Consider the following 20,009-nt stretch of genomic DNA (forward strand, 5'->3'; position numbering starts at 1 on the left):
CGAGAAACGGCATATGATATCATTGATTTTGATAGAGTTCCTTGCCATATCCCAAACAAATTGATTACATCAGTCACATAGGTAACCAACAATTTTCCCTCTCTGAAAATATGTGAGCTCAGACATAATTCACTGATGCGTTCACAGAACAATATTGACAGAGAAACTGAGATCTCCATCTGCCTCCACAGGATTCCCCTCATCTTGGAAACGCAAACTACTGTGGCGCCACGTCTAGTTCATGCATGCCATCAGTGTGCTGTTTCCATTTTTTTTAACACCTTTAATTTAAATGCAGTTATAATGACAAAATTGATGAATTGCATAACTCTAATCTGGCTGTATTTTAATATGCTTAAAGTGTTACTAAATGTTCAAGTGAAATATAAATTCTAAGTTATGCAGCCATAACACATGTAAAGGGAAATTTACTAGATGGGAGTCCTGTTTTACATGGGATGTTGCTTTGGGCAACCAATCAAATTATATTATCTTTTAGAAGGTACTACATAAATAAGTTCATTCTGATTGGTTGCCCATAACAAAATCCCATGTGAAATAGAACTCCCATCTTAGTAAATTACCCCGTAGTGGAAACCTTTGTCTTTAATTGTGAAATTCTAAAATTCAAATATATTTCAAATATATTTGTTTGAAGTGGAAGTAGCTAAATGTAAAGGCCCGGCTTCAGAAACAGGGGGTCCCACCTGTAGTCTTCAATGGCTAATTTACAGATAAGCAAATGTTTGCTAATCAGACAAGACTTAAGGTGCAGCGGTCTATTTTGGGTTTCAGAGACATTAAACATGGGTATAAAGGATTGCAAAATCAGGAAGGTTTAACGTGCTTAATATCCCCGTTCCCAATCAAACGCGATCATCGTTTCCCGCTGATCCAGTTGGTGGATCGGCAGTGTAGTGGAATCAGGGCATAGGTTTATGGGCCCCTTAACCTTTTGCAGTCCAATTTTTTTTTTTTGCAATTCAGACAGTCTGGTTTAAATGTTTAAATTAATTGTAATTTTTTCATTTTTTTTATTCAAAAATGGTCTGCAGTGAATGTTGAATGATGCAAATGTTCTTATTTTAAAGTGGCTCGCCATTGGATCTGCTACTAGCGCTAGGACTGTTGAGCCTGACTAGACCCTGGATCTGAAAGGTTTAAGGCACATTGATTTATCTGCTGAAGGTGCCAAAAGTCCATCACTGTGGTTTTGTGTCATTTTAGGATGACCGTTTTTGGAACTAACAACTATTTTAAGGGGAAGCTTAACTATTAAGTTATCCATGAATGGGAAAGTTAAAGAGTAGGGGTATCAGCACTACCATTGGATTCCTGTTTGTGCAAGCAGTAGTAGGACAGAGGGGTACAGTGTTGGGCAGTTGATGAATTTGGGGGCTCCCACATATTTGAGATATTTTATCTAATTGTTAGAGATCCCAAACTAAATATTTAGTCTTTCTTCAATAAAACAGTTTGCATTGTTCAGAACTAATATTACAATAGCGTTTCTTTTATAGAATGAATTCTTATTTGCATTACACAGGAGGAATTCCATGACAGAACCCCATACACAATCATGTTTGGTCCTGACAAGTGTGGAGAAGATTATAAACTGCATTTCATCTTCAGGCATAAAAACCCAATAATAGGAGATTATGATGAGAAACATGCGAAACGGCCCGAAGTTGACTTGAAAAAATACTTCACTGACAAGAAGACCCATTTGTATACATTGAGTATGTCTAATGCGGAATGGTAAACCGGCATATAACATAACATAAATGAATCACAGAAGTTTACTCACCGGTACATATGTATTAGTCAGAGAAGTTTACATATTTAAAGTTAAATAGCAGAAAAGTTCTGCCTATATGATCGGACAAGAAACTGGCTGCAGTCAGTTCATGGGAGTGTGTAGGCGACCTGATTTACAGTCACATGCTTCTGTGACTGCTTTAGCTATAGTATTACCCCTTTCCCTATTATATGACCTTGCATGTGTGGGTACTGGGGTCACCCACTCAGTGTCTTTAGAAGGTGAAATCCAGTTTGGTAATTTGGTTGCACCATGTAAACTTGCACCAGCCCCCTGCTAGGTGCAGAATGTCTGTCAGATGTCAGCAATTAAGAGCTTATATTCAGCTTATAACACCCCTTTCAGCACTATGCATATCTGTGTGTCTCACTTGCTGCTGTGACTCTGGTGCTGGTTCAGAGGTAGACGCACATAGCTTGGTTCTGTGCTTTTAGTTGGAGCGGATCTGTTATGCTAATGTAGCAGAAGTTGCCTTTTGTAAAGAGACTCCCAGCACCAGCTTCTCAGATGCGCTGCTTGCTTCCAAAGATGCAGAATTGGTCAAATATCGGGAATATCGGTCACACCACTGTTTTTAATCAGAATAACCATCACAAGGGAGATGCTTGAGTCAGAAACACTGATGCCATCGCTGGCTGCGACATGCCGATCCATTTGCAAATCTTAGAACATCGAATAGTACTTTCCATCTGAGTAATCTGAGGCTTCCACTAATCTGCGACAGAGACAGGCTGGAAGTGGTTAGCACTGACATCAGGGACCCACCCTTAAATACCTGGGCACACCTGCGTTTTTTTAAACACACCGAGAAAACGCCATGTTTCCACCCAGAAATGCTGACCTGTGTTTGCTATGCGATCACATATTCCGTCACAATTTATGTTGGCGCATGCACAGTCATTTGATGTTTTTTTTATCCCAAAATTTGTATTGAATAGAAAATCATTTGATAAGAAATTGTCTTAAATGTCTATTACTAGTATGTTGGTTTAAGTAAATACCAGTATAATAGCCAATATTCCATTTTCTTATTACCAGTTCTGAAGCCAGATAACACATTTGAAGTGCTAATCGATCAAAACATTGTTAGCCAGGGAAGCCTTCTGGAAGATGTCATTCCACCGTTAAATCCACCAAAAGAAATAAATGATCCAAAAGACAAAAAACCTGTGGAATGGGATGAACGGGCCAAAATTCCTGATCCTAATGCTATCATGCCAGAAGACTGGTAAGATTGGGCACAACTTACATGAACATTTTATACCAAAATTGAGCCTCTTTTCTGAACAATTGTGAAATTTTATGTGTATGTTTTTTTGTGGTTTATTAAATATAAAAAAAATGTATCTATAGGGATGAAGGTGGACCAGTTCAAATAGAGGATCCAAATGCAATGAAACCCGAGGGTTGGCTGGATGAAGAACCACTTTTAGTACCTGATTCAGATGCACAGAAACCAAGTGACTGGTGAGAAATGAAGCAATGGTTTACATATTTGGTTGTGTTTTTCTATTGCATATCTCTGTAATATGAACAGTTTGGTCTATTGATCCACAAGGCTTTAAAAAAACATAAACCATTCTTTTGTCATCATACTGAAACATGATTTACCCTAAAGGATATTTTCACTTTATAAAAGTTTATTATATTTCCATCCTTTGTAATAATAGCACTGTCGATGGTCTCTACCCTGGGACTTACAGTACATCTTTACTATATAAAGCAGTGATGTGGAACTTACATTTATTCATTACTGTGATGATAACATCCAGTACCGACTGTCTACCTCTGCAGCAGCCAGACAGAGCAGCAGTGAATGAAGCCCTAGTGCTTATCGGAATGTTTCAGGATGAGTTGCAATTTCACAGCAAAGGGCAATGGCCTGCAATATTTTGCAGGCACATTGCTATGGTGCGAGTGCTTTGCCATACAGCCGAGTGCTTGCACATTACCGGCTCCGCCCCTGGCTGCGAATAAAGAGGCAGGCCTGCCATTTTTTTATGTCATGCCACCAATCCCCCCCCCCCCCCCCCCCCCGCCCAACAGTCCAGACACGTCTGCATTGTCCGAATCGTGCCCTGGAAACAGTCAGTTGCCAATCCTGCAACAGTCTGTCGCTGGCCCATGGCTGGCCTAGCTGATCCATAGACTACTGCCTCAATTGTTTTGCAATGTGACCGCAGTTATTGGCCTTGCACATGCCTACCTGTGGGGGAGGGGGCTCACAAAGTAATATAATATTATTGTACAACTAATTATATATGAACTGAATTGGGGATGGAAGCTACTGTTTCTTTTCTTGCGCCTGTTGGGGAAGGAGCTGGTATAATAATATGTAAATGCTAGTTTGTGCGCAGTACAAGCCATGAGACGCCCATTGTCTGCATCCCTGTACACACAAATGGATCTAGACAGGACATCATCAGCACACCATTGCCACCACCATTGGCTCTTGCACCAGCCAATGACAGCTGCAGTATCTGTCTGCACATGGCCTCTGTGCAAGTGGCTATAGGTCTGAGAATGCAGTCAGTTTGCATTGACACACCCATGACACTCCCACAAAATGCCCACATGGTGGATGTTTTTTGATTCTCTTCGCGCCACCTCCCAGTCAGCACTCAGGAATGCCCATTGGTTGACTACTCACTGCCCTCAGTTGATGTATAGAAACAGTGTGCAGTGAGGCACATGAGGTTCATTACTTTGCGCATGTCCCATACTGCGCATGTGTAGTATAGGTCCTGCATCATTGGATGCACTACGGCTCCAGGTGTCAGTAGATATACAGCTATGACAGCTGTTTCCACAACTGGAGGCGTCTTGTGTCCATTTTGGGGAGGTAACAAAGCCAGGCTCTCCATCAGAAGATGGTCATTTCCTAGACTCTTCCTTGGAAAATGGTGCACGGAATGCTTTACCTCATGAGACACATAGACAGACGATTTGTTTCTCAGGTGACCTGGTCCTGCTCTCTTCTGCTGTGTCATTAAACTTTAAAATGTAATGTGCTATGCATTCTGGGCTACTCTTCTGTATGACATTATTGTAATATATATTTTTTTGTGTTAGACTAATCTGTTTGTCATCTTGAACCTGTCTGCCTAGTTTCCTCTCTCACTAGCGTGCATTTCTGCCCATAGAACTACAGCTCCGTGGATAGTTTTTGTTTTGTGCAAAGTTCTCTGGAAACTTTAGTGTGCAGTAAAATCCCATGAGATCAGCACTTTTTGAGATACTCAAACCACAGTCTGTACAAACACTCATTCCTTGGTCAATGTTACAGACCACATTTTTTTTTATCAACTCTGTTGTTTGGTCTGAGCAACATCTGAACATCTTGGCCATATCTCCATGCTTTTATGCCTAGAGTATCTGCATGTGATTGGCTGATATTAGCAGGTGTTTTGGTGTAACTAATAAAATGGTCACTGAGCACACATATGTACAGTACAGTATACTGTATGTGCATGATCTATGCATGGTGGAACATACTCAGTATAATTACATGTGTAGCTGTGCTGGACTCAGAAGAAATATAATATATTGAGTGGAAACCTTGGTTTTGGCAGGAATGATGACATGGACGGCGATTGGGAGGCTCCTCTGGTTTCCAACCCGAAGTGTAAGACTGCTCCTGGATGTGGAGACTGGACACCGCCTCTTATTGACAATCCAAATTACAAAGGACAGTGGAAACCTCCTATGATTGAGAATCCCAGCTATCAGGTAGTGACTAACTCCATTCACCCATACAGTGTTCCTACGTGCTTCCTGTTCTCTTCTGTGTATTGTGTTTTCTTAATGTTTTTGAGTTTTGATAACATTAGTTGTATATAATTTAGAAATTGCTTTTGACTGTGATCTTGTTTTTTTGCAGGGAATTTGGAAACCACGTAAAATCCCAAATCCACATTATTTTGAGGACCTTAATCCATTCAGAATGACGCCTTTCAGTGCTATTGGCTTGGAGCTGTGGTCAATGACTTCTGATATTTATTTTGACAACTTCATTGTCTGTTCGGTGAAGGAGGTGGCTGACCGCTGGGCCTCTGACAGCTGGGGGCTGAAGAAGCTGCTAGCTAGTGCTAATGAGGTAGGTTACAGTGTAAATAAGCGTTTAACATCAGGATCAAACTTGTGTGGTGGTGACCTTATCCTCTTGCTCTCTTTGGGGGTTATTCAGGTTGATTCGCAAGGCTGCGAATTCGCAGCCTTGCGAGTCCACCAAACCCCGCCCGCTCCCCCGCCGCCCCAGCAAAGTGCGGCTTCGCCCGCACAGCAGCGAATGGATGTTTTGCATAAACATCCATTCGCTTTGCTGGGGTGTCCTCCCACATCATTCGATGGTCGGTGACCATCGAATGTTGTTTAGCGTGCACGCTTATATGAGTGACTTTTGAGTTACTTAGTTTAGCGTGCACGCTGGCGTGATATGGGCGGGCAGCTGATATCCGGTGATGTCAGCTACCCGGCTCACACACCCGCGTCACTGCCTCATTACCATGAGAACGCCCAGCGTTCTCATGGAAACGCCCATGGAATGCTGGGCGTTCCCATATGGTAATGGGGCAGCCCGGCGCTCCCCGCCCATCTCCGCCCCCCCCCCCTCGCTGCCATGAGTGGGTGCACGCACCATGCACCTGCACATGCGCAGAAACACGCCTGCGCATGCGCACAGTACCGATGAAATCTGAATAAGGCCCTTTGACTCTTGCAAAGTACACAATGGGGTAAATTTACTAAGATGGGAGATCCTAATTGTAGTAACATGAATTGGGGGGGGGGGGGGGTGGTAATCAAGACTCTGCTATGGAGCCAAAAGAGTTCTAGTTTCGCCTCTGATGGGGTAGTAGTGTCTGTACTGGGCTGCGTGTGTGTGTGTGTGTGTGTGTGTATGTATGTATGTATGTGTGTATATATATATATATATATATATATATATATATATATATATAGTTCTGTGTAGAACCGGCACTCCCAGTATACAGTTACAACTGCCCCAGGTGCCCTCGGTGGAATCAGGATAAGCTTTGGTAATAATCCGCGTCACTCAGGGGGTCTTTGATAATGAAAAGTATTTATATCAACGTCATACAATACATGTGCAAAAGGGAAGTCGACGTTTCAGTGCCCGCAAGCACTTTTATCAAGACTGCACATATTAACAATGACTCGCACGGCGGCGAGAATACTAACTCGCTCGGCGGCGAGGCAACAGGAATATATATACACGTACCTGTCCTTGATCCTTCCAGCAGCCGGGTGCGAGTCGCATCCCCTCACAGAGGAGAGGCGCAGCTCCATGACGTCAGTCCCGACTAGGTTGCTAGGCAACAGTGCAGGACGCCGTCCCCGGCCACCAGTCGGATCTGTGCGGACCAGATTACATACAGAAACACAAATTTAGCGGCATGTATATAGTGTCCAATAATGTAAAAGCTGAAAGCTTATATTAGAGAAAAGCATGCCAGCTAAAGCGTTCATTCAGACCTCCGGGTCTGATAGTTTGCAGGCGGAATATCCACTTTGATTCCAATTTGAGGAGATTACCGTCTCTGTCCCCTCCACGAATTGGAGCTGGTATGTGATCGATCAAAATGAATTTCAATTCTTCAATCGAATGGCCAGCTTCTAGCCAATGCCTAGCTACTGGTTGATCAGATTTTTTTGTCAGAATGGCCTGATTTATCGCTGATCTATGTAGGGCCATTCGTATCCTCGCTGTGCGAATGGTCTTACCTACATAATGTAGATTGCATGGGCAGTGTAATAAATATATAACATGTGTTGTTTGGCATGACAACACATGTTTAATCTTAAATATCTGGTTACCATGGGGATGTTTGAAGGTTTTGCTGACTGTCATATTTTTGCAAGTGGTGCATTTAACACATCGATAGCATCCAGGCTGCCTTGTCATAAAATTGGACATAGCTGCGGTGCTTTTAAAACCTGTGACGTCTGTATGCATAACCATGTCTTTTATATTACGTCCCCTGGTGTAGCAGGAAAGTGGTTGTAATGACTGGAGACCACCGAGAGCACCGCAGCTATGTCCAATTTTATGACAAGGCAGCCTGGATGCTATCGATGTGTTAAATGCACCACTTGCAAAAATATGACAGTCAGCAAAACCTTCAAACATCCCCATGGTAACCAGATATTTAAGATTAAACATGTGTTGTCATGTGTTGTTGGTATTCCGTGTCCCCTCGCGGGGCTCGCTACGCTCGCCATGCTTCGGGCTCGGTGGCTCGCTACGCTCGCCACAGGTTTATATCCAACTCCATGCCCACTTGGATAGTAGGGGTATGAAAAGGACCCCTTTTTCCCATTGAATTCCATGTTAAAATGGACTCAGTCCATTTTAACATTGATTCCTATGGAAAAATCGGGTCATCGCATCGCATCGCATCCGATGGTCGCATGCGATGCGATGCGATGTCCCGATCCGACCCGATTTAAAAATCGGACGCCCGGATAACTCACAAGTACCGCCAAAGCTTATATATATATATATATATATATATATATATATATATATATATATATATATATATATATATGGGGGAGTGTTGGTGGCACTCACGGGACTTAAGAATGAAGAACAACAGGACACAAAGTGTCAAGCAATGTTTCGGTCCGTTTAATCGACCTTTGTCAAGCTCGACAAAGGTCTATTAAACGGACCGAGACATTGCTTGACACTTTGGGGGAAATTTACTAAAGGAAATTTGTCAAAATTAGGTGTATTTGTATCCAGAAATACACTTATTTTTGACATTTACTATCCCGAAGATACGGCAATTCGTATCCGTATGAATGTGCTATCAATACGAATACGAATTGCTGTATTTTGGGGATAGTAAATGTCAAAAATAAGTGTATTTCTGGATACAAATACACCTAATTTTGACAAATTTCCTTTAGTAAATTTCCCCCTTTGTGTCCTGTTGTTCTTCATTCTAAAGTCCCGTGAGTGCTACCAACACTGTAGTATCTGTACTGGGCTGTGTGTTTATATATAATTAATTTTGATTTCAGATCTTTTTAGTTGCCTCTGCCATGTTTTAATACGCCCGTATGTAAAATGTCACGATCCTGGCTTATAAACTGTGGATTTGTATAGAAAGACAGACAGAAGGGACAAATCTTTGCTTTTATATAGTAGATTTATTTACCGTTTCTTATATAGCACAGCAAATTCCATTGCGCTTTATAATAGGAAACAGTGATAAAACAAGTGCGGCCATCAAAAGGGCGAGGGTCGCCGGTATATGTAACAGGCTTGCTTCCTTAGCGGTGAACCTTGTCATTCTGGGCAATCGGCGAGGATTTCCCCGGAACATAGAATAGGGTGAGCGGCCGCAGAAATCCCCTCACCAGTGGCATTGAATACCACCCTTAGTGTGCATGGAAGAGCATTCCATAAGGTGGGTGCTGCCCAAAGAAAGTCCTGCAATTGTGAATGGGATCTAGTAATGAGTGTGGATGAGAGACGCAGATCTTGTGCAGAGCGGAGAGTGATTGGGGGAGCGGTGAGCTGGTGCATAATGATATAGAGATCCTGAACCTACAGCAGCAGGGGAACTACAAGTACCAGCAGGCTGCAGCAGGGAATGAGCTGCATGCTTGGTCTTGTAGTACCCCAACAACTGTTGGATGCTAATTAATACCAGGGTGGGCTATGGAGGCACCCTGCTGCCCTTGGCATGCCTGCCAGGCATGAGCTGCCTCTTTGATATGGTAAGTGCCCCCCCTGCCCTGATCTCACCAATGCAGAACTGCCTGCTGCTGTTGCCGGGGAACCTGTCCTCCATCCTGCCTGCTCTCCAGCACCCTCACACAGCCGCCCTGAAACCAGCTTCTGTGGCCGGGCCACTGTCCTCCTACTGTCCAGGGCTGGTGTGCTGCTGCCTCCGGTCTCTTCCTGCTGACCGTGGTTACCATGACAACTGGCAGTCGGGGAGGGGGTCTCCGGTTCCTGCGCTGACACCGGCATAGAGGTGGTGGACTGCAGGCATGGAGTTGCTGGGAGAATAAGATGGCGGCGGCGTCTCCGTGATATTGTGGAGAAGGAGTTTGTACTTCCTCTGTCCACGCACCCACTTGCATGCATATAAGGCATGGGGCGTCAGATTAGTGAGTATTAACCCCTCCGGCAGCTGTGTTATGTGTCCGGGTCCCTTGGCTAAGTCCCTGCTGTGAGTAGGGGGAGATGCAGGCAGCAGGGGACTCGGGCCCTCCCCTCTCTTCTGAGTGGCAAGGCAGGGCCAAGTGTCCACATAGCAACCCTCTTATGGCGACCCTAGATAGGCTATTAGCCTGATCTGTCACTCTGTGACTCCGCCCAGCGTTATACACACACTCACAGAGTGACAGATCTGGGCTATTATATTATATGAGATGTTTATTGTCCGTAATGAAAATTCTATGGGTCGTATTCAATGCGGACGATGAAGGGGTTAAATGGCGGGGATCGCAGAAAACAAGCGATCCTCACTGTTTAACCCCTGCGCGGGCCGCTCACCATATTCACCGTTCCGGGGGAATCCTCACTATCACAAGACAGTGGGGATTCCCGCAAACAGCGAGGCTTGCAGCTAATGCAGGGGGCTCACTTATGTGTAGGTAATAATTACAAAGTTGTGTGATCCAAGAGCATGGAGATAGAGCTAAAATTGCTTTTTTTATTATTAATTTGCCAAGAAAGTAATAGCAAGAGGGGGATACTGTAGGAATGCACAACTTACATGTTCCTGGTGCCCATAAGTAATCAACAAAACGAAGAGCCTTCAGATGCTACAGGAATGACCATGGAGGTAACGTGAGGACAACAAATAAGGAAGTGGTGCTTAGATCCTAGGAGAGGAGATTAAGGCTTCAGACAACTCTGAGATAATAAATAAAATATGTTACTTTTAAGTGTGTCAGCCACATTGTGTAATATAACTTGATTTCCCAGTTGAGAAGGAGAAATTAAAGAATAACACTGGAGAAACAGAAGCAATAGGGATATGAGTAGATGGGGTATGATGGTTGGGAAGATGAAAGGAAAGAAAAAATACATTATGGGGGTGGGGGGATTCTGGTTGAACAGCAAAGCTGTGAAATTCACAGCTTTGCTGGTCATTTAAACGCCGCCTGCATGAAAGCCCACCCCCTTCAAATGTGGATTTTCCTGCACGCATGCAAATAGCATAAACATCCATTCACAGCCTTGACGACTATTGATTGATTTCTACAGTGCTCGCAGATCTAAGACTGCTGGGTGCGGCTGCTGACATTGGATGATGTCAGCTGGCCGCCCCCCCCCCCCCCACCTGCGCCATCGGGGCATTTGCATGAGAACGCCCAGTGTTCTCATGGGAACGCCCATAAAACGCTGGGCGTTTCCATATGCAAATGGCCTGGGCCACTGCCCCACGCCCATCCACCCCCCCCACCGGCACACTTGGGTGCGTGCTCCCAGTGAACACCCTGCTCCCCTTGCTGCACGCACCTAGGGTATGCACATGAGAAGAAATTACCCTGTGCATGTGCATACGCCCACCATCAGGACCCCTTGCGGACAAAGGGGTCCAAATGAACGGACCCGAATAAGGCCCTGTAAGTGTTGCAGGCTATTATTTTAGGTCAAATCACATATATCTCCTACAAAAAGATGGGTATGTCTTGGCTTCCATGATACTGGGAGCCTTCATGTCTGTTCAGCGAGGAGCTTAATATTCTAAACTGAACAATAATGAAATGCGTGTTGTAAGGTGAGATTGTTTGGCATAGATGTGACAGCAGAAATAGTATCTAGTGAGAGCAAAGCAAGACGGGGATGGCCTGATTTATTGGGTAGCTTTTTATATAATATTGGCTTCCTAAATATTAATATATGGTGACAGATCAGTGATACCAACATGAAGCAATGATATAAAGCCCTAGGATGAAACCAGCTTCATATTTTAGTCTGGTGTAATAGGGTCAAGTCAGTTCAGCTGTTTTCATCTAATGCAATTGCTTGAAGATGCTTGTGTGAGTTCTAGTTCATGGTTTCTGGTTTCTCTCAGCCAGGCATGATTAATCAACTCCTGAGTGCTGCTGACGAGAGACCGTGGCTCTGGGGCTTGTACCTGCTGACAGCAGCCCTGCCTATGGGTTTACTGGTCCTGTTCTGCTGGCCCAGAAAGGTAAGGCAAAGCCACACTCTTTTATAAAATATAGTTTATAAAATATGTTTACCGATATTAGAAGAAATATATGGCCTAATATACACTTAAAAATTGAAGTAGAAATTACAGAAAATTCCAGAGGCCCTAATTACACAACTCTATAGCCAGGTACACACTGTAGCGATGTCAGGCCGATATGCCATTTCATATCACCTACATCGCAGTGTGTATGCTCAATGTTTGCGCTCCAGCAGTTGCATTAAACATCGTAAGCTTTGATATGCTGCACATCAAACCTTACGATATTGGTAGAAACCTGTAGTATGCTAATGAAGTACAGAACATGATCGCTCCATCCTTCATTAACATTGCTCCAGTATGTATGCGCAATCCAATATAAGCGAATGCTTGTCGCTCAAGTGTGTACCCAGCTTAAGTCACCAATCACTTAGGCCCTTATTCTGGTTGGTGCGGATATTCCCGCATTCTTACGGAGCGGTCCGCACGCCACGGTGTTTTGCCGCATGCGGCCATCGTCCGTAGAAACGCCCACGGGTCCTCCGCATTCGGACGGACTCACTCTTTAAGAACAGGGCGTGTTTACGGACGACATACAAACCATGCGTGTGCGGGAGAAACACTCCGATTCTGCACGGTATTACAGAGTATTACAGAGTATGCTCGGAAATACCGCATCCGAACGGGAGCCAAGCGGTGCTACCGCCCGTAAGCGGAGTATTTACGCCAAACAACCCACTATGAAGTATCTTCTGCAATACATCACATGACCCACTTATTATACATGTCTAATACACATGTGTATTGATAGTATTAATATTCAGTCATGTCCATTGTTAGCAGTTTTTAAGTGTGGGACAAGTACAGCATATGTGGGGGATTACTAAGGTTTCCTTGAAGCAGCAATGGTTTCAATTAAAGCACTGACAAGCGGCCTATTAGTGAGTAATGAGTAAAGGAGTAGATTCTATTGGGTTCAGGTGTTAATGGTTGTAGTCATTAGGCGTACGTTCGCCTACCGCATGAACGAGTGGTGTCCGCAAAGCAATAGTACACTTGTGGACACCGCACATTTCTGCCCTTTTTGATCGCGTGCATTCGGAGTGGTTTCCGAATGTACGCCCCCCAACATAAGTGTACTCCCCCGTGTCCGCCCATGTTTCCGCCCCGTTTTGCCCACTTTGAAACTACGCCCATGTGTCATTCCGCATGACGCCCATAATACGCCCCTATTTCCCGACTGATAGCGGTGAACAGTTTTGGACGGGATTTGCCCGAACTGGTACCGAGTAAAGGCGTGGCACATGCGCGTAGCGTTCTCCACGCATGCGCAGACGCCGTAAAGACGCGATCCGTAAGTACGCGGTAAAGTCCGCGTCAATCAGAATAAGGGCCTTAATCAGGACATCGATACTAAATGTAGCAAAAGAAAAATTGTAATCATTCAAAAATTATCCATTTCCTGTTATATTTAGAAAATTGAAGAAGAAGAAGATGCAGATTTTACTATGAATGATTTTCTAGAGTCGGATGAAGCCGATTTTGAACGGAACAATTTAAAGAAGGAGAACTTGGATGGTCCTGAAGATCACCGGGGACAAGCAGTATCTGGTAAAGGTGAGCTGACGTTGGGATCACTTACTTGGAAAGAGTAAAGGCCCCCATATAGTTCGATTTGGTACAATTTTACCAAATCTTGACAGGACATCGGCCCAAATCGAATTTGTTTGACATTTGATTGGAGACCGATATCTTATGTGCCGCACATAAGATAAATCCCACACATCGTGGGAGCTTTTTAGCACCCACAATGTATCATATCCGATGCGGGTCAACTCCGAGAGCCGGGGGGTGAGCACTGCCACTATGAAGCAGTGGTGCTCTGCACAGGTGCTGTGATAGTCTTCCATATTCTAAGGCAAGTGCTCAATAATACAGTAACAAATCTTAACATCTCATTGGAATTGGTTTATTGGCGAGCAGTATTGTGTTTGTGAAATTAGTAATGCATGTCACTCTTAGGGTTGCTGCTACATTCTAGTGGAACAGGAGATGGTAGTCATTCAGAAATAGGGGATGCAAGAAAGGAGTCATTATGGAAGCAGAGAAATATCATTTGAATGTCGTCATAGTTTACACTAATTGTGATTGGAATTGAATATATTGTAATTATAAGGTTACTTAAGACTTATACACACACCCGTCAAATTTTTAAAAGACACCGCTCAGAAGGGCCCACGCATCGCTTCCGGGATACGGTCACTAGGTCGACAGAATTAGGTTGACATGAACTAAAACCCCATGATTTATTTAAATGTTTATGTATTAAGGTGAGTGAGTTTACTATGGAGAGTGCTCAGTTTTTTTTAACCCTTTGAGTGCCAACTGTTGCTGTGAGAAGTGTGCAAAATATCTGCTAAAAATAATAGCCTCGCTCACAGGGACTGTTCTTGTTTTGGGCGCAATGTTTAACAATACTTCAATTAAGCGACATCAGGTCATTTGCCGGCAATGACTAAAGTGATTCATATTCCTTGGCTTCGACCCTGGCATTTTTAATGGATATTTTGCACATCTCTCACAGCAACAATGGCACTCAAAGGCTTAATTATTTAAGCAATGTGGTTACAAGTATTGCACCCCAACCTGGGAATGGCAAGTGTATGGGTGTTTATTTATATAAACGATGTAGGACGTATTTCCTCAAGCAAGCCAGCACACTATATTTGTAAAATATTGATATAACATCACATGGTGTACCATTAGACGCAATAGCAAACAATTCTGTATACTCATCATAAGACACAGTCACATCTAGGGCCAAATGTAATAGGGTGAGAGTTTCAGAGAGTGAGAGATTTTGGGAGAGTTTTATTGTTTTTTTTAAAAAGCAACATCAATTACATGGCAAAATCAACCTGGTTTTCAGTGTAAATGATTGCCGCATTTGAAAAACAAATCTAACTCGCTCTGTACAAGTTACATTTGTGCAGCCTTGATGGCAGCCTGGTATATGATGCGCAGGTAGGTGGCCGTAGACACACAGATAGGGCCAGCACAGTTTCAAATGCAGTGCAGGCCGTTAGGTTGCGGGGCCACCAGATTTGATGCCTATCAGGGAAGCACCTGCAGCAGCGGCTCCTGATTCGGTGCTGATCTGCCAGCTCCAATATGCTGGTGGTCTGTGCTACATTTGAAATGCTGCTGGCACTGTCTGTGTCTCTATGGCTGCCCACCTAGTAAGTACACTCTCCCTACCTCCATCCTGTCTGTTTTTCCCCACACACCCACCCTCACTGCTCTCTACTTCCTTCTCTTCCTGTTTACTGCACTCTTATTCACTGCGACCTACTCCCACCCCCCTTCACTGCTCCTTACTCCCATCCTTCCTCACTGCTCTCTACACAGACCTCCCTTGGTGCTTTCTACACCATTTCTCACTGCTCTCCACGCCCACTCTCCCTGCGCCAACAATCCATACTCCAATCCCTGGAGTGGCCTTCCTATGGTGGATGCCAATATCTTTTGCCAGGGAAAGGGGATTTGGAGAGATATATCACACAGGCGCTTATGATTTAGATGCTTTGGAAAAAACAATGAACCAATCCAGTGTTTTAAATATTTCTATAACAGATTTATTATTTATTGTATTGATCACTTGTATTTTAAAAGTCTTTTAATGAAAAAAAAGGGGGGGGGGGGGATTGGTGTAAAAAATATATTAAAAAAGTTAAAGTCACTCACAAGAGGTCCGGTGTAAATTGGTTGTTAGTTCAGTTCCGTTAATTGTAATCCAGGGTGGGAAGCGTTAATCCACACTCCTTCCTCACTTTATTTTGCGGTGCGGTGAGATCTGCACTGAAGTCCCGGCCAGCTACTGCAGCCGTGGTCCCGGCTTCCAGGCTGGAGACGAGATCGTGTAGATCTCACACGGTGAGGGAAAGGCAGTCGGTCCTGCAGCTCCTTTGCGGCTTTAGTAAAATAGGTTTAAAAGGGGACCACGACCATGTCTTGTCAAATTTTCCAAAACCAGTACTCATATGTTTGTCCTTTTCAGAGAGTGGGGATGATGAAGAGGCTGAAGATGAAGTGGAAGATGAGGAATTCAGTCAAGAAGATGACGAGGCTAGTGCTATGATGCCATCTTCAGATGATGAGGTAACTGCTCATATTATTTTAATACATTATGCCTCCTTTCTAAAATAATAACATAATAATAATGCCTGTTAGAAAATAATTAAATTAGATTTACGCATAATAATATACTTACCTATTGTACTAGTACATTTATGTTGGCTTGTATAACATTAATATTACATTTGGTTGCCCCATATTTGTAAGTGATAAATATGTATGCATAATAAATATTTAGCTTTTTTTTATGTTTTGTTCTGACAAGTCAAACAGTTCAGTGTGTACTGTCTTTCCATTCAGAACTAAATAAATACTACTTTTTTGGTGGATATTTAATAGGATGAGAGATTCAGAAAGTGAGAGATTTGGTAAGAAATCTCCAGGTTTTTGAAATCGGCAATCTTTTACACTGAGAGACAGGGGTATTTTTCACGCGCCTGCTGAAAGATAGCAACCTCAGCAGTGCAATATTAGTCACTATAGCAGTCTGGCACAGACATTGTTACAATATAAGATGTCTGTCCAGGAAACATTCTAGCACTATTATTGAGACTCAATCCATACAGCCACAGTGCTGATACCATTAAAATTAAGTATACCCGCTGAGTCACAATAATTTTAGTGCTTGCTCAAGGCAGTGTTTCTAAGTGTGTACTAGAGCTCATGAAACTTTAACATACAGTCACGGTGCTGAAATTATTAGGAGAAATCTTATATTCATTCTGAGCCGTACCACGCTTCCCTGCTGAGCAACACATCCTTATAGACATATGGCCTTGACCTAAATCGCTCTCAATACCCATTATACTCCAAGTGTGGAATTTGTACCACTAAAAACACAACCACTCCGCATACATTTCCGAATACATGAAATTGGGAGTTGGTTGGTGTGTAACCGGGTCCCTGATGAGTAGGTGATTTCAGGACATTAAGTGACTATATTCCCTGCAGTCCTGAGGCTGCTATAATTGTTACTGTCTCTCAGATACTTTATTGATACAAGAATTGTAATTACCTACCAAACATTGTATCTGTTTCCACTTTTGTGGACACGAAAATGGCAGTTAAACCACTTGATAGAAATTTATGCACAGGAAAATTCCTTTCCCAGTGCCAAAAATATCAGAACCTGTGGCATTATACAATATAACACAATACTTTGAATCTGAACAATTACCAGTGCGTTGCCAAGAAGCCACCGTCTTTTTAACATACTTATTCTACCTTTTGTCCGTCACCTCCACTGTGTTATATGTGTGTTTTTATATTTCACTAGTTCCTAAATAATGAATGAAAGGTTACATTTTATTGTTTGATTTTTTTTTGATAAGGTGCACCACACCAGTGACAATTCTTTTTTCTTCATTTCTTCTTGAAATAAATTGCTCAATCCTTTACACTGCAAACCCAGTTTGATTTTGAAGTGTAAATAATTGCCGCTTTAAAAAACCTGGATATTTCTTACCAAATCTCTCACTTTCGGAATCTCATCCTATAAAATTTCACCCATTATTTAATTTACGGTAAGTTATCAGCTTTCCAAATGCATGATAATAAATCCATCAGTTTGTCTTTATAAACAGAATGTAATGTAAAACTGGTCATTTGTCATTCTTATCTAATCTGGTTCTGTAACATCAGCAAGATAAACCCTTAAGGCCCCCATACACTAGGGCGACTTGTCCTTAGGACAAGTCGCCCCTGACTTCCCCCTGAGCTTCCCCGGCTGCTCCCCGGGGGGAGCTTGATTAGATTGGCACTTGATGTGCCATTTTTTACATGTGATAAATTGTCTCGATTTATCACATGTAAAAAACCCGGGGAGCAGGGGGGGGGGGGCTACAGAGGTGGGAGCTGGTGGGAGCAGGGGATGCTGCGGGGGACACGTCTGTGTTCCCCGCTGCTGGGGACACTGCGGGGGACAGCGTCTGTGCGGCGAGGCGGTAGAGGGAGCAGGGGGGGGTGGGGACGCTGCGGGGGACACGTCTGTGCGGCGAGGCGGTAGAGGGAGCAGGGGGGGGCTGGGGACGCTGCTGGGGACAGCGTCTGTGCGGCGAGGCGGTAGAGGGAGCAGGGGGGGCTGGGGACGCTGCGGGGGACACAGGCGGCATAGAGCCGGGCAGGGGGAGCCGGCGGGAGCTGTCAGTGCTAGAAAAAAAAAGCCTATACAATGAATGGGCAGCCTGTGATTGGCTGAGCGCTCTCTCAGCCAATTGCTGACTGGCTGAGAGAGCGCTCAGCCAATCACAGGCCGCCCATGCATTGTATGGGCTTTTTTTTTTTTATTCAATACTAACAGCTCCCGCCGGCTCCCCCTGCCCGGCTCTATGCCGCCTGTGTCCCCCGCAGCGTCCCCAGCCCCCCCTGCTCCCTCTACCGCCTCGCCGCCCCACTAGGTCCCAAGTCGGGTGGTCGGACGTGCAGCAGGTCCGACCACCTGACGCAGATCCGATGCGCATGGGACCGCGCATCGGATCTGAGGGGACATCAAAACTAGCCGATTTTGGTCCGATTTCGGCCAGATCCGACTGATCTGGCTGAAATCTGACCAAAATCGGCTAGTGTATGGGGGCCTTTAAAGTGCCCACATACTAGAAAGATCTGTGCATAAATTAGCCTTCAAATCTTTTGTCTGTTCTGCATAAAAGATTTCAGGCAAGCGCACATCTTTACCAAAGGTTTTTCTTAAGATCCTATGTGCATTCCTATGAATCTTTTGTTAAATCTTCTGATCTTACATGCTGCATGAAAGATAAGAAGATTTAGCAAAAGATCCACGGGAGCGTGCATCGGACCAATATCACCCGATTTATCGAAAATCGGCAAAAAAATCCTTCTAGTGTATGGGCACCTTTTAAAGGACAATTTATTAGGTTCACTTTCTTGTTATGGTGTAGATCTAATCAGCTAATCATGTGGCAATAACTGAAATCATACAGACAGGGTTCAGTTGTTGCTCATGATAACCACTAAAATGACTAGGAAAGGATGTCCACTGGGATGTCCACTGTCCACCCTTATTTGTGTACTGTATTGTAGCAGTAGCTAGATAAGAGCTAATCCTAATATTTCTGGGCTTACTATCAGCAGTGTTGACCATAAACGGGAATTATTCGCTGATGACCTGTTCGCAATCATCTCCCAAACCAACATCATTGCCTCATTACAGACCAAAGGCATCAAGTTTCAAAATGTGATAAAATGGAGAGTGATAAACAGCCAGCCAATCAGATAACTGCCAGCGTACAGGCTGTTTGAAAAATGACAGGTAAGAGCTGATTGGCTTATTGTTGATCACTCTCCACTTTATCACTTTTGAGGCTTGACACATCTGGCCCTCAATATTAGAATTTAGAGAGAAACTATCTAAATTTTAAGAATACTTATTTTCAACATCTTTAAGTTTGGATATTTCTGCCCCTAATTTTACAATATCAGGACTTCAAATGGTTTCCCCTGGTACTCTTCCCATATTACCTATCTCGGTTAAGCTTACCGGAAATCTGTCTCATCTATTTAAACCAACTTTTGTCCCCTTCTACTATCAAATTAGACTACAACTGATGGACATTAAAGCAGCTATCCTGGCTAGGGAAAAAAAAGATAAAGATGAATACACACATATTAATATGTGAAAACTGATTTTGCACTATTACCTCTTTTGGGCGGGATAAAGACCTAGGATTAGACGTGCCTTCCTCTCAAGCCCCAAACATATGTGAGGTCTACAACTTCCTGACTTTAAAAATGATTACCATGCTATCCATTATAATTGAGTTAATGAGTGGACCAGGAATAAGGAACCTAATGGTGTTTACACATGGTGCAATATGGTAGCTGAGCGATTTTGTCTTCTTATTGCTCAGCGATAT

At 43.6% G+C, this 20,009-nt stretch overlaps 1 protein-coding gene across 1 annotated transcript in view; it reads left to right on the top strand.

Moving 5' to 3' along the window:
• Positions 1-20,009, top strand: part of CLGN (calmegin) — a 63,594-nt gene that overhangs the window by 39,774 nt on the left and 3,811 nt on the right. The window contains exons 7-14 of the mRNA XM_083173361.1: positions 1,547-1,739; positions 2,858-3,047; positions 3,173-3,286; positions 5,392-5,548; positions 5,700-5,915; positions 11,884-12,003; positions 13,479-13,620; positions 16,061-16,161. Coding sequence (XP_083029487.1) covers positions 1,547-1,739; positions 2,858-3,047; positions 3,173-3,286; positions 5,392-5,548; positions 5,700-5,915; positions 11,884-12,003; positions 13,479-13,620; positions 16,061-16,161 — 1,233 coding nt within the window. The remainder of the gene's footprint in view (positions 1-1,546; positions 1,740-2,857; positions 3,048-3,172; positions 3,287-5,391; positions 5,549-5,699; positions 5,916-11,883; positions 12,004-13,478; positions 13,621-16,060; positions 16,162-20,009) is intronic.

Source organism: Crinia signifera, chromosome 1 (assembly GCF_055691185.1).
Source record: "Crinia signifera chromosome 1, ASM5569118v1, whole genome shotgun sequence".
In the NCBI taxonomy this organism is placed as follows: domain Eukaryota; kingdom Metazoa; phylum Chordata; class Amphibia; order Anura; family Myobatrachidae; genus Crinia; species Crinia signifera.